We start from the raw sequence: 16136 nt of genomic DNA, 5'->3' as shown, positions 1-16136 counted from the left end.
GGGGGAAGGGGGAGGGGGGAAAAGAGGTGGTGGTGATGGTGGAGGGCACTTAAGGGGAAGAGCACTGAGTGTTGTATGGAAAACAATTTGACAATAAAATATTATGGAGAGAAAAAAAATTATAAAAGTATTTTTCTCTATTCTACAAATTTAATTTAAATTCACTTAGAATCCCAATTTGATATTTTTTTGAGACATGCTAAAATGATTTCAATTTAGTTGGATGAAAATTAAGAAAAAATAGCCACAGCATCTTCTGAAATACTAAAATAGGTATTTAAGCCATGTAATACTCTATAGGATTATTAAGTGAGAGATAAATCAGATGGCATCAACAGTCAAGGCATATACCTGAGTGCATGTGAGGACTTAGTATGTGATTAGATGACACTTACTAGTGAAAAATAATCGAATTATTTAATAAATACTTTGCAATAACCTGTTACCCATTTAAAAAATCTTAAACCACATTTCAAATTTACTCCTTACATTAAGTAGATTCCATTGGATTCAATATTAAAAATTACAGAAAAAAACCTACAATATTAAAAGAAATATGGGTGACTATTTTTAAAATCATGCCAAGGAGAAACCAAAAAAGAAATTATTGATAAATATAAATACAGAAAAAAATGGAAAGGTCGACATTTTTAGCTTAAAGTCATGGGCAGACCTGTCCATCAGGTGTGGGTATCTCTGTCAACTAAACTAACTTACAAATGATCTTTCTTCAACATATCCAGCACTCAATGGTAGAGAAGGATTGAATTAAACACAATAAAAACCTTTCATTAGGATAAATGGAAGATGAGCAAGAAATGGCAGTTACTGATCCCTAGCAAATATTGCATCCTTTTGCACAGATACAGTGAAGAGTCTCTATTGGAGGGGTTACGTCCCTGAGTAGACAGAATATTCCTGGTCTCCTATACTCCATGATCACACATGAAGCAGGACACGGAGAGCTTAACTTCCTGGGGACTGCACCACTCTAGTAGCCCAGTAAGAGCCTGCTGGTACAAACTTAGGAACCTCATGAATGCTTGAGGGTAGGCTGTAGCTGGTCAGGTTAGAATTCCGGGAGCAGCAAACACCCTTGACCATATAGAAGGCTTCCGGTTTCCTTGCTTCTGGTCAATTTCCATGAGCAAGTAACCACAACCAAAGATCTTGCCTAGACATGGTTTTCAGGCCTACAGCTTTACGGTCTTAGACCCTGGCTTCTATGCTCTGCTACTTACTCAGTCCTTTAGCAGCCAGTGCCTCTAGCCATCCAAAGCAATAGACTGGGTTGGCAAGACAGTAATTCACTAGTCTGACAAATTTTTCAGGCTTGGATTTTATTTTTTAAATATAATAAATTTGCCTAGCATATAGTCTGATTCTCATAATTCCAATATACGAAAGCTTTGTGAGTCTGCTTTATTTATTTATTTATTTACTTACTTACTTACTTACTTACTTACTTACCTACCACTCATGATTTCCTGTTTTCCTAAGTCCCTGGTACTTTTACTATCAAGGTCAATGTATTTGAAAACTGATTTTTAAGAATGATTTTAGGCCTAGAATTATGGCATCCTCTCTTAGAGAGGTTTTCATAAGATTTTGCCAGGTTCCTTGGTCACTATTACTCTAGGAGCTTCTATGTTCAAATTCAAGACTTGAGATTCCCTGAATCGCTCAGGTAAGTGGCAATCTGACTGCAAATCTCTCATTAGATTTGTTTATTTCCACTTACTTACCCAAAGGTAAAGAATTTGAGGATTTTCGATGAAAGAACAGGGGGAGGTTAATCAGAATTCCTACCTTTGGTTGCCCTGATTTGGAATTTGTTTTACTCTTGATCCTGTAAAGCTACCAAAAAGCATAGCTCTTCCTTCCTTCCTTGCTTCCTTCCTTCCTTCCTTGCTTCCTTCCTTCCTTCCTTCCTTCCTTCCTTCCTTCCTTCCTTCCTTCCTTCCCTTCCTTCCTTCCTTCCTCCCTTCTCTTTCTTCCTTACCTTCTTTCTTTTCTTTCTTTCATTAATTCTTTCTTTCCTTCCTTCCTTACCTCCCTCCTTTCTTCACTTCCTTCTTTCTTTCTTTAGCTCCCTCCCTCCTTCTTTCCTTCCTTCCTTCCTTTCCATTTTTTTTTTTTAACTGGGCAAATGTTCTTTCAGATAGGCAAATGCCTTTAAGGCAAAAGCAGCTTTGATTGTAGACATATTTCTAAGCTCTCATCTTTCATATTTTGACCAGCAAAATGCCATGTTGATGGCTCTTTGATGCTTAGGTGTCATCATCAGGATGGTTGGTAGGAATTACATGGTCCATTATCAGACAAGATGGTATCTTTATTCTGATATCTATCTCGGGCCCATACGCCTATCAAGGTCTGGTGGCTATCTCCAGCTAAGGTCCTAATCTACCTAGCCACTGCTAATAATCACATCACTTTGAGGTACAGGGCCAGTTGGATTTTACAATACCACAAGGTTCCAAATGGTAAGATTCTCATTAAATACACACTGCACACAGAGAGCACTGCCCTTAGCAAAGCAGTACTACCTTCCATCTCTGCTTGTAGATTAGCTATGTCTATTCCAAGTTCATCTATTTCTCACAGAAATTTGCTGAAAGAGGTAAGAAGAGAGCATACACCAATATTGTGAAATGTACCTACTACTTCAATTAAGGCCACAGCCTCAATTGTTAATGATGTATATCACCTGGTAGAACAGATGGGATTTGAAAATATATTTAACACCATATAATAATGGTTTTTAATCTGACACAAAATTGCCTCCAATAGTCAAATTCTCATTTAGTTCTATTACTTTTAATACTTAATTTCATTGGGCATGACCAAGTCATATGGTACTTCTGTTGCAAGAAAGTCTAAGAAAGAGAGTTTTTCATTTTCTATCCCCAGCAGCAGGGAAGGCAATTCATTTACAAGAGGTTTGTACTGGGTTTTAAGTGAGCCTATTGATACTATACGTCACAACTGAAACATGACTGATACAACTGGCAATAATTCAAAAGTACAAAGAGGCTATCTGTTTTGATTTAAGAAAAAATACTGAGTTTAATCTCCAGATCTACCACTACTTAATTGTATGAGTTTACCCAAATTACTTAAACTCTGAGTCTTAGTTTTCTATCTTCAAAATATAACAATATACATCCCCAAAGGAGTTTTGCACAGATAGATAACATACAAAACACCATGTCACAATAGGTGCTTAGTAAATATAATTTACTGTGATTAGTCTATTTACTGAATTTATCTTTGTTTACAATGTCTAAATTTGTCCATATAGATTTTTCGCTTGATAATGATGACATTTCTGATTACCACATACCAGATTGACCTTTCTCTTATTGTTATTTACCAAAAACACATACATATGTTATAACAACAGCCAGAAATTCTTGATGAGCCTATAATTAAATACTTCTTTTATGTTTTGCACCACTTACGCAACTACTCAGTTAAAATGCTTTTTGTCTACATTGTGTGTGTGTCTAAAGAGAAGTTATTACCAAATATGTACCCAATATTGATAGACTGGGTATATTCCAGATCTCATTGCTTACATTAGTATTTTCCCATATTAATTGTGACTTTAAAATGAAGTTGGTGAAAGTTCTGAAGAATCCATATGTGACAGCATATGAAAGGACAATGCCAACCTACTCTGTAGGTTTTCACTCTAGTAGTTCCTGCTCCAGTTTGGGGGGCTGTGATGTTACCAGTCTGAAAAGATATGCTGATTTCCTTCATGTTTCTATTTCTTTGTTAATCAAAGCACAATTGGAAATGTGCTGCCTAGACAGTTCAATGTATTAAGTCTTCAACTCCAGAGAACTAGAAATCTATTCAGTATTGTGTTTCCCTGATACACAATGTTAAATGATCTCAATGTTCTTCAGTTTTATCATTAGCCTAATGCATTCGTTGATTCTATGGGTCTTTATGCCAGAGAAAGATTACTTAGAGTATAATGGTGGTCACATTGTGGGTTCCAGATAACCAGGATAAGGATGAGAGATTAAGCTCAAATCTTTTGAATTGAGTTTCCTAGAAACTAGATGAATATTCATAAAAAATCACTCAACATTTTTTGCTTTATCCTTGAAAACAAATGTAAATTGGCAGACTACAAAGACAGCATTTACCACAAATATTGATATAAATATTTTGAAACGGCAAGCTGTTAGCTGTGAGTTCTGGATGGTGACCATCTTCATTGGGAACAAACACTGATAGTTTAACAGGAAATATAACAGAGAGAGAGGAATTCTGAATTTTAGAAACCAAGAATTTCTCATTGTTCGACTGGAAGTTGTTCACATATAAATAATAGCAACAGGCCAATAACACAAAGTCAGTATTTAATATGCCAAGTAAAGGGTATGGACATACGGATTTCAAAATAACTGAGGAGACCAAGCACACAGCCCAGTCCATGACAAAACCGCAGAGCCGCACAGGGATCCTGAAAGAACTGGAGGCTATCCTTACACGGGTCATTTCATAAAAGTCACAAAAAGCATTTTAGTTCCTTCTCTGATTTAGTATTTTGGCAAGCATGTCAATAATCCAAGAACTCTTAAATATAATGTTAAAATTAAAATGATGTTCCCATTAATGATAAATCCATATGCCATTCTTCTCCAAAACTATGAAGGACCGAATTTAATGATTTGAGGGGATGTTGTCACCTCTGAGAGAACTTTTTCTACCTATGGGAATGCAAGGCAGCCTTTATGTTTCAGGAGTATATATTTCAATAGTATATTTAGTACTATAAATTTTTTAAATTTTTTATTATAGACTTTAGATTGAGGGTTTTAAATACATAGTAATAATATCTGCATATATATACAAATCTTGATTTACATGTATTATCATCTCCATCTTGGTCACAGTAAGTGATAATTTTACACCATATTGTGAGTATTGTGAGTCCCTTATGATATAGATTAGTTTCATGTAAATTCTTCTACCAGTTTATAAATCTATAAAATTCAAAGTGGATATTTTCAAAGAAAATAAATCATAAAAAGATACCACAGATCCACAAAATAGGGAGTTCAGCCCACGTGAAAGAAAGTTAAGAGATGCCTTCTCAAGAAATCTGCACCATGTTGAAAGAAAATGCGGTCTGCTTGGAACAGGATGATGGAGAGGCCAAGAAGGACAGGCTCCAGAGGAAAGGGGACTTAGTGAATTCCTAATAGGATAGAATGCCTGGACAGCAATCAGTGGCAGATATAATTTGCATATAGGGCAAGAAGAAAAAAATAAGAAACATGGAAATTAACAAAAAAATGGAATAAAGTAAATATATTCATCCTACATTAATTGCCTTTGTAAGGACCTCTACTTCTATAATCATGATCATGTAAACACTGATACTGATTTATCTAAAAATAGACAGACGTGGAGATGAAAAGAATATGAAAGTTAAATCCTCATTTACCATATTCTGTGAAGGTAAGTTAAAAGATCAGATAAGTATATAGTTTAGAAACAGTTGGTGTAAAAAGAAATAGCTAACAGAATAAAAGTGGTTAAGACCAGGAATCTAGTAAGGATATGACAAAGCAATTTTTTTGTCTATTATAAACCTTTGGTAATAGGTAATATATTTAATAATATGCATGTATTATGTTGACATATTTTCCTTTTTACTTTAAAAAGGTAAAATAAATTTTTAAAAAAGACAAGTTGTGGGGCGCGTGGGTGCCTCAGTTGGTTAAACGTCTGGCTCTTGATCTCGACTCCGGTCGTGATCTCACAGTTTGTGGGATCGAGCCCAGCATCGGGTTCTGCGCTGGCAGGAGTCTCCTTGGGATCTCTCTCCCTCTCTCTCTTCCCCTTCTCTGCTTGTGCTCTCTCCTTCTCTCTCTCAAAATAACTAAATAAAACATTAAAAAAAATAAGTTATGTATTCATTTATTGAATCTTTCCCAACTTTGGTACTAAGTCCCATTTTTTGCTTTTCCTTCCAGTTCTCTGAAAAACAATTCTTAGCCATGATTTAATGTCACAAAGTTACTGATGATTTAGATTGTACTCACCAATTAATGTTTCCATAAGTTTGTTTATTTATTTATTTATTTACTTGACTTTATCTTAGTGAGAAAGAGCGTGAGCAGCAGAGGGAAAGAAAGAGAGTCGTAAGCAGGCTCAGCACGGAGCTTGACACAGGACTTTATCACACGACCCCGGGATTATGACCTGAACCAAAATCAAGAGTTGGATACTCAACCAACTGAGCCTCCCTTCTATAAATTCTTTAAAATACACAAACTAATTTTAAAAAATTATGTTTATTTTCTTTGACTTAAAAGTAGTCTAATATAAAATTGAATGTTTTTTTTATAAAAAATGTTTTTTTATATACTGTAGGGAATTACATGTTTACAAACATTTGCTTTTTTTTCTACTTTGTCCTTCATAATAATAGTTGTTACTTGTTGAGTGTCAGGTATATGATCAGTGTTTCATGTACTGCATGCCTCACAGAAATTCTGCAAAGTAAATACTACTGCTCCAATGTACAGATGAAGAAACCTAATTTCTGTAAGATTAAGTAACAACTAGAAAGTAGCATGACTCATACACATCAGTCTGACTCCAAAGTCAATGTTTTTAGCTGCTCAGTTCTTATGTTTGTTAGCCTACAGCTTTCATGAGGTACCTAAGAGGAAGGGAAGCCTATGTCTAAACAAAAACTTGCATATAAATGTTCATCACATCATGATTCATGATAGTCAAAAAGTAGAAACAACTCACATGTCCATCAAGTGATAAGGAGATAAGTAATATGTGGTTTATCCACAGAATGAAATATTAATTAGCAAGAAGAAAGAATATAGCAATGTTATATGCAACAAAATGAGTGAACCTTGAAAACATCAGGCTAGGTGAAAGAAAGCAATCACACATACACAAAAAAGAACAACCTCCAAAAAACACACTGTAAGATTCAATTTATATGAAATGTGCACAAGAGGCAAGTCTCTAGAGGTAACAACTGGATTAAGGGTTCCTTGTGGCTGATCAGGGCTGGGAAGAAATGGGGAGGTGATTACAAAAGGGTATAGAATTTCTTTTCAAGATAATAAAAATGTTTTAAATTGATTGTGGTAATCCAGTAAATAAACTGTTTCCCTGAGTTCTTGAGCTGTTCTAGCAAAGGACTGATCTTCAGGAGGAGGCCCTCTGGATCTCCGATTTGTAGCCAAGTTGGACAGGAGTTGTGGGTAACCTGCGGACATACCACTGGCGACTGACATCTGCAGTTTGGGTGGGGATGGGGAATGAGACCCTCCTGTGGGACTGAGCCCTTAACCTGCAGGCTCTGATGCTATCACCAGATAAGTGTTTTTGGATGGGGTTCAATTGTAGGACGCTTAACTGGTGTCAGAGATTGCCTGGCATGCAAAACCTACACATTTGGTGAGTAGAAGTATTGAGCATTGAGTAGACAGAAAACAGAAGTCTTTTTGCTTTCGGATCACCATGCCATATGATCACATAGTTCATCTAATAAATATAGCAAAACCCTGATAACAATACCTGTAAATTATAACACAAGAAAGAAACTTATAACTAATCATACATACAAAAGTGAATGTAAGTATACTATATAAAATACTGATATAATTACTAATAAATCAAAATAACAACAATGGCTTAGAGATAGTTCTAGCACACAATGATGGTTTAAATATTAGTATATCTCCTCTGTTCCTCCCAGTTCAACAAACAGCTCCATCTTCTTGTGCAGGGCCATTCACCTCCCTGAGACACAGTGGTGAAGGTCAGAGTAAACAGATTTGCCCATAGTGGGTGCCTGGCCCTAAGGCTGCTTTGAACTCTGGCAAAGTGGATACTGTTGCCATCAACAACTCCTTCATTGACTTCAACCTAATGATGTACCTGTTTCAGTATGATTCCACCCATGGCAAATTCACTGGCACAGTCAAGGCTGAGAATGAGAAACTTGTCATCAATGGATAAAAACCCAATCTCTATCTTCCAGGAATAAGATCCTGCCAACATCAAATGGGGTGATGCTGGTGCTAAATATATCGTAGTGTCCATTACTACATAGTAGTGTCTTCACTACTATGGAGAAGGCTGGGCTTGAAGGGTGGAGCCAAGAGGGTCATTTTCTCTGCTGATGCCCCATGTTGGTGACTGGCATGAACTACAACATATATGTCAGCAATGCCTCCTGCATCACCAACGGTGTGACCCTCTGGCCAAGGTCATCCATGGCACTGTGGAGTAATTCATGACCACAGTCCATGCCATCACTGGCACCCAGAAGACTGTAGGTGGCCACTCTGGGAAGCTGTAGTGTAATGGCCAAGGAACTGCCTAGAACATTATCCCTGCTTCTATTGGCTCCACCAAGTTTGTAGGTAAAGTCAACCCAGAGTTGAATGGGATGCTCACTGGCATGGTCTTCTGAGTCCTCACCCCATCAGTGTCAGTCATATATCTAACTTGTCTCCTGGGGAATGCAAATATAATGACATCAATAAGGCATCTGAGGGCCCCCTCAAGGGTATTCTGGGCTACAATGAGGACCAGGTTGTCTCCTGAACCTTCAACTGTGACACTCACTCTTCCACCTTTGATGCTGGGGCTGGCATTGCCCTCAGTGACCACTGTCAAATTCATTTTCTGGTACAATGATGAATTTGGCTATAGCAACCGGATAGCGAACATTATGGTCCATATGGCCTCCAAGGAACAAGAGTCCTCTAGACCACTGGCCCTAGTGAGAGCACAAGAGGGAGACTCCTTCAACTTCCAGGGAATCTTTGTCCCAGCTCATCCCCTAGTACGTGAGAATCTCTTGACCTCTACGCTGTTTTCATCACGGACTCCCCCTGAAGAAGGGGGAGAGCTTTGAGAGCCCTACCGTATCATGTAAGGTACCTTATTACATCAATAAGGTACCCTGTAACTGGTGAACTGCTTTATTTATTAAGAAAAATACATTTTATAACATGGCAATAGGTCAGAAACAAAAAGCAACATATCTACTTAGATTAGCAGATAATTTAAACACATTTGCTACATCCAGCTTCCATTCCGGCTTAAAAACTCTTAGAGAGGTTGAAAAAAGAATAAGTCTGTAATATGGGAAAGAATATTAGACTAAAGCTAATTCTTAGCACTGATAAACCATATTCCTTGGTAACTAAAGATACACACGGTAAAACCAGGAAGAAAATAAGGATGAATGGAAATATTTGTCCAATAGACAATACAGCCTTTCGCTTACTTGTTTCTTCGAGGACCTTCTCCTACTCAGTGATGGGACTAGGGTGAAGTAAGAGAGACCTCTCCAGTGTAAAATCTAAGGATGCTCTCTCAATTGTAAGAGTACAGTGTTGGTGCTGGCACGGCCCTGCCAGGAAGCACCTCTTCAATTTTTGTGTTTTAAGAGCCTTACTTGTTTTATCTCAGTCGTACCCCTGCTCAAATTCCCTCTCCTGCATATTCTGGCAGCTCTTGCCTGCCATTTGCAGAGAGCCAGCCCGTCTCTAGGACTTTGGAATTAAATAGCAGTCCACTGTGGTCCACATGTTTCTGAGTTTTCCAACGTTTCCAACTGACCAAATCCTGATGTAACCCTCTCAGATCTTCAGTGCCGTTGCCAAGGAAGTCGACTTCACAAAGAGCCGACACTTAATCTCCAAAGACCAGATCCTCTTACATACACAACATATCCCAACTTAAAAGCTGAAAAAATCAGTTTTCAGATATTTCTTACATATAGTTTTAGAGTCTCAGGCAAAATCTTATTTTAACAATTTATTGTGCCACTGTTCCCTCTAGTTCAAAGAATTTTAAAAGTAAAATAAGACAATGCATATGAAAAAAGTTAAAACAACTACACAAGTTGCAACTGATAGTAGTTATTCTTTCCTTTTTATCTAAAAATATTATAAGCTTATGGTCACCTACATGTTATTAGAATGGAGTGTATTACAAGAGGAAAAAACTACATCTGAAGTTATATGAGAAGTTAATACTTAAAGAATAGTGTTACAATAGCTTTACTTCACATAAATCTACAAAAGACGCCATCCTATGACCTAAATCCAGGTGCTTTCTATGTGCTCAAAGAAATAAAAGCCGACAGTAAAGCAGTCCATTTTAATTATGTTTCATGATATTTTCTCCTTTGAGAGGTTAACTTCTTGCTATTGAACACATTCCTCAAAATATACCTGAGGCTTGTCATACTTAAATGTTCACCTATGGAATCATTTTACAAATAAATCCATCTCAAAATGAGTTAACTTTACTGAAACTATTTTGCATAGAACCCAGATAGGCCTACTCTACACATAAATAATCTAACTTGTAGTCAAGAGTACAATATATTTAAAAACGTCAAAACAATACATTACAATTTTTTTTTATGTTTTATATTTATTTCTGAGAGACAGAGAGAGACAGCATGAACAGGGGAGGGTCAGAGAGAGAGGGAGACACAGAATTCGAAGCAGGCTCCAGGCTCTGAGCTGTCAGCACAGAGCCAGACGTGGCACTTGAACCCATGAACTGTGAGATCATGACCTGAGCCGAAGCCGGACGCTTAACCGACTGAGCCACCCAGGCACCCCAAAACAATACATTTTTAAGGTAAGGAGAAGCATGTGTCTCTACCTAAAATATCAGACCTCTGGCAAGTATTTCTAAGTATGGTAATGGTCAATATCTGTTAAGTAACCTTTCTAAAATTTTCACTAGTAGACTACTCACCTAATTGCATCATTGGTCTCTGAAACAGCCCTCAGGTACTCCTTATAATAAAAATAATTAAAGCAGTATTTCCGAATTCGATAGCCTCGCCATTGCTTCTGAATCTATTGAGGTAAACAAAAAGATAAAATACACCCGTGGGCATTTTTAGTGAAAACATTAATAGGTCTTCAAACTCAAGGCAATGATGGATAATATCTCACATCAAATAAAGTCTTAGGTTTTTCCACTAACATAACAGTACATATAGTTGCAAATGGAAATTTTACTCAGATTTATTATAAAATATTAAGAAATAAAACATACTAGTTGGTTATTGTATTTTAAAACATTTATAATTTTTCACAAACACTATATGTGAAATTACCTACTGAACAATTAATAATTTGCTTTATCAATCTCTACCACTTCTATTTCCTAACCAAATAGATTTTAAAAATTTTTCATAGCCACTGGCTTGAAGGTTGTATTTGATCTCATTGAAATCAATGTTCACGTGGGCTTTTGAAATTTCGAAAATCTTTAAACAAAATGTCTTATATCGTCATCATGACATTTTAATAGTTCCTTAGCAGTAACAACTACCATTTACTGAGTTTTTATTATATGTGAGGCATTATTCTAAGACTTTTGCTTGTATTTGGCCATCTAGTCTTTAGAACACTCCTATGAGAAATATTCTTATCTTATTTACAGATGAGGAAACTGCTAAAAAGAGAAGTTGCATAATTTCCCCATAATTGCAGAGCTATTAGTGATGGATCCAGGAATTAGATCAGGACTTCAGAGCCCATTCTCTAAGCCATTACTGTATAGGGCTGAGAACACAGTGAAATGCAATTTTCAAACAATGAACTTTTCTGTTGAAAGTACCTATGTTTTCGTTTTGTTTTGTTTTTGTTTTTTTAGATGACAGGCAGATGTGGGGGCTAAAGAGAACACACTTAAGTGGGCTACTACACGATGTCTTCTTATGCTCTAGTAATCATGAGAATCAGCCTCCTTCCGTTTTACCTTTGCTAACATAATTCTTATTGGAAAAATTCAAAGCGAAAAAAAAATAATAATAAGGGACAGGCCAGTGGCGCAATGGATAACGTGTCGGACTACGGATCAGAAAAAAAAATAATAATAATGCATAGATCTTAGTTTTTGGAAAACAAAACACATCAATTTCTTTAAAAGAGAGAGGAAAAAGAAATAGCAAAAAATGAAAAAGAATTAACTTAGCCTTGCATGAATATTTAACCTCATTCCTCAACATTTTATGGCAGTTTACATGTATGTTGGAATTATTAAGATTTTAGGAGTGATTCTCTTTTTGGACATGAAGTCCTTCCAATGTTTTGTACAGCAAGCTAAGCCAGGAACACACACCTTCTCTAAACATTATTTTTTTTCATAGGAAAGGGTGATTAATTTAGACACTCTACATTTGTCCATTGGGTTTTATCCCCCAGGTCTATGTTTTTTAAACTAGATATGTTGAGCTTAATTTTTTTTATAATTTGAATGCAGCAGGATCTATAAGAATAAACAGGAAACATGTTTTACTTGAATTCTGTATTTTTCTGTGTTTTAAAACAGGGTCATTTAAAGGGTATTTTATAACCTGAAATCCAGAAAATTAAACATTTAGAAGACCTGGGTTAGTCAACTTCCCAGTTTGAGAATGACTAAGCTAACTGAAGACCCACAACAAAGCTTGTTAAGAAAATGAAACCAGAGATAATTCCAGAAAGTAAAACCGAGTAGAATAGCAAGCTAGTGTAACAATGTTATAAAATGTGTCATTCCAAATATTTTTCAAATGATCTTATTTTAGAAATTCATGAAATAAGAAAAATAAAATTTTCTAAACTTATATATTAATTTTAGAAACTTTATCTTTCTAATTTGACCAAAATTATGCCACAGCTGACAACAAAAGATGAGGAATTGATACAAACCACTTTCCTAATGAAAAGGAATAATCAATTGGAACATGTGTAAGTATATAAATCATACATGCAAATAAGTGAATATTTTCCTGGCTCATCTAATTTAATCATTACAGTATCATTTTGAGGTAAAGATTCTTATTAGCCTCATTTGATAAAAGCGGACACTGATTCTTAGGTTAAAGAATTGCCTACGGTCATATAGAGAGTTGGAGAGCTTCAACCATACTCTTCTTGCATGTACAGTAAGTATTGTATTAAAGAAGAGAACAGTTTCAAACAAAAGTACTGACATGAAATCCATCATCAGCAATAGAGGTGACTCAGGAAGAATGGGAAAATATTAGGATATCAAATAGTGTTAAGGAAGGAACTGCTTATAACATGAAAACATCATTAAATTCTAAATAAGGTAAGATTAAATGCACCAGAAAATATAAAAGATGCATGTCAGAGTACTGAGAAGGAAAAAGGAAGGCTGTTGATTTATGATTAGGTCACACTAGAGTGGTGGGTACCCGTTCTGAGAAAAGAAGTCTGAAAGGACAAAAGTGAAGGGCACCTCAGTGGCTCAGTCGGTTAAGCCTCCGACTTCGGCTCAGGTCAGATCTCACGTTCGTGGGTTCGAGCCCCGTGTCAGGCTCTGTGCTGACACCCAGCTCAGAGCCTGGAGCCTGCTTCCCGTTCTGTGTCTCCTTCTCTCTCTGCCCCTCCCCCTCTCATGCTCTGTCTCTCTCTGTATCAAAAATACATTTAAAAAAAAAACATTAAAAAAAAAAAAAAAGAAAGGACAAAAGTGAACTTGAATCAAAAATCCATGCCAATAGGAAGGATACCTAAAGAAGCCAGTGCCATGGGCTTCTTCCCACTTCAAACCAGGGAAATACTAGAAACAGTACCAAACACTTCCAGAGTGTCCACGGTTGCTGCGTTCTCAGGGGATCTTCTAATATCCGAACTCCCTAGACTTCTACTTCAAGGCAGGCTAAAATTCTCCTTCAAGACAAATCCTTTTATTCACAATTCGATATTAAAGTAAATTCTGAGCAAGTGATGGCTAAGTCACCACATGAAAGTATAATCAATCAGTCTTTAAATGGCTTTCTTAGAGGTAGTAGGTAGAAGTAGAAACTGGGTGTTTGACTGGGGAAGACACTGCCATGCAGTGAAGTGAAGGATGTGAAATGTATTGAGCCCATGAATGCACCAGGTATTATGCTAACTGCTCTAATTCTCATGATAACCTTGTGCATGAGGCATGGTCTTCATGGTAAAAGTGAAGAAACTCAGGTTAAGTAACTTGATCAAGTTCACCTAACCAGTGAAAAGAATCAATGGCAAAGTCAGGACACAAACTCAGCTCTGTCGTATACAAAAAGCCCAGGCTCTTTTCACTAAAACATCTTATGGATATACTACATAAAAAGAAAAACTGTGTGTATGTGTTCTTTCATTTAGAAGATACCATTTTCCTATATTGTAAGGAGCCCAGTTTAACAATTGCTAACCGATATAAGATAGAATATTGCAGAGACTCTACGATCCATTCTATTCCAGGAACAAAGGATGTCTCTATCTCCAATTTTACTTAAATGTCCTGTTGATATCCTAGTACTAGTGAATAAACTTTTAATTAAAAAAAAAAGTTCTTTGAGTAGGCAAGATGTTTTTCCATAACATTTCTTAATTTCAAGGTGAATGGGTTATGAATTCAAAAAAAGAAGAAGAGCTACTATTTATGTCCTTCAAAGTAATTAGCAACTTTCAGAAGTGATTGGTATAAAACAATTATTGTCATTGATCAGCTCTGAATAGATAATTTTAAACAAAGTCATTGTGTGCTCAGCACATTACAGCTTGTTAACGGGCAAGTTCTAAATGACCTCTTAAGCTAGTCAAATCAATGATGCATATTCCTCATTAAGTAACATCAAAATGTAAGTGGTTTTATAAATAATGTTTATTTTAAGCACTAAAACAAATGGCAAAACCTTGATATACCAAAAGCCATCTGCTCATAGAAAAGATTTTACCTCTATTGGTTTACTTTTATTCCTCAAAATTCATAGTAACCTTAATGTTACCAAAAGAGAAAAATCATAATGCCTTCTCAACTAAAATGAAAATGAAAACATGGCAGAATTTCTATTACTGATGATAACCTACCTGGTATTAATGCTCTGAATATATATGAAAGCATACAAGTGGAACTCTTACTCATAATGATACTCTCATTATTTAGAATATTCAACATTCTAGATTATACAGCGAGAACAGAAAAGTAAGTTTACTAAATTTTCAAAGGTGTTTAAAAAATAATATCCAAATTCCATGCTCCGTGTTGATGCATTCATGTCAAAAACATACATATATGAATGGAAATCTTAACTAGATATTTTTAACTAATAGAAGATTCCGGATAATCATTCCATCTGCAGTTTCTTCTCCTTAATATTGTTTCCTCACTTTGACTTTATACTCTCTGGCTCTACAAATTTATTTAATCATTTCACAATTATATTGATACCAGGAGTAGCAGGAGGGGAGAGGAGATATTCTTTTGCATGGTGATTCATCATTTAAATAGCTGTCCATCATCAGGCAAAAGCTTGGGGTGGTCTGTATAATCCTTTTCCTCTTATTCTTTAGGCTGATGTTTTGGGATATCTTTCTCTGTGTGAATAAGACTGTGTCTTACTTATTTTGTATTCCTAGAGCCGAACATAATGTCTAGTATATAAGAGAACTTCAGTATTTTTTTCCTGAATTATTTTACCTATTTATCTCTATATATCTAATCATGGAGTCATTATTCTAAACACACATACTTCATAGAATTATAAACATGAAAATATGATTATAAATGGTTTAGGAGCTTGAAATGAATCTTTAAATATCTGACACATATTTAACTATTTTTTTTTAAGTAAAGATACCATATAATCACTTCTCACACTTTTATGTTTTAGACACAAGTGGGAAACAATAGAAACTGGTTACTTGATGTTTAGAGCTAAATTAACGTTGGTAAATTATGATTTGTGTTACACAGATCCAGGCCTGTAAGAAGAAAGAACCAATAACATTATGGTTATTTTGCAAACCAGTTGTTTTAAGTGATCTTTAATCTATTGATCCTCTAGTTATTGTAGTCTTTTAATTTTCCTAAAGTGAAGGTTCCTTTCTGAACGAAAATGCTTTGGGGCAGCCATTTCAAGAGAAATCATTTAAAATAACTGAAATAGTAAAGGATCAGACGAGGCTCTCTAGGTTCCAGAAGAATATCATCATATAACTACGTATGATTGATCAGTAACATGTACAAGTTTTCCAGGATAAAAGGAATTCTACTTGAAATAATCAATTATATCTGTAGTTTCTTGTAAAATTCCGTAAGATCTTGATTAT

The 16136-nt window shown here is 35.7% G+C and overlaps 1 protein-coding gene across 2 annotated transcripts in view; it reads right to left on the bottom strand.

The window, feature by feature from the left end:
* SPATA17 (spermatogenesis associated 17) overlaps window positions 1-16136 on the bottom strand; it is a 179400-nt gene that overhangs the window by 128813 nt on the left and 34451 nt on the right. For both annotated transcript variants that reach the window (XM_029935652.1, XM_029935653.1), the window contains exon 5: window positions 10789-10892. In XM_029935652.1, coding sequence (XP_029791512.1) covers window positions 10789-10892 — 104 coding nt within the window. The remainder of the gene's footprint in view (window positions 1-10788; window positions 10893-16136) is intronic.

Source organism: Suricata suricatta, chromosome 3, assembly GCF_006229205.1.
Source record: "Suricata suricatta isolate VVHF042 chromosome 3, meerkat_22Aug2017_6uvM2_HiC, whole genome shotgun sequence".
Taxonomy (NCBI): domain Eukaryota; kingdom Metazoa; phylum Chordata; class Mammalia; order Carnivora; family Herpestidae; genus Suricata; species Suricata suricatta.
Note: the sequence above shows the minus strand (reverse complement) of the source record. Positions and strands in the feature narration are given on the sequence as shown.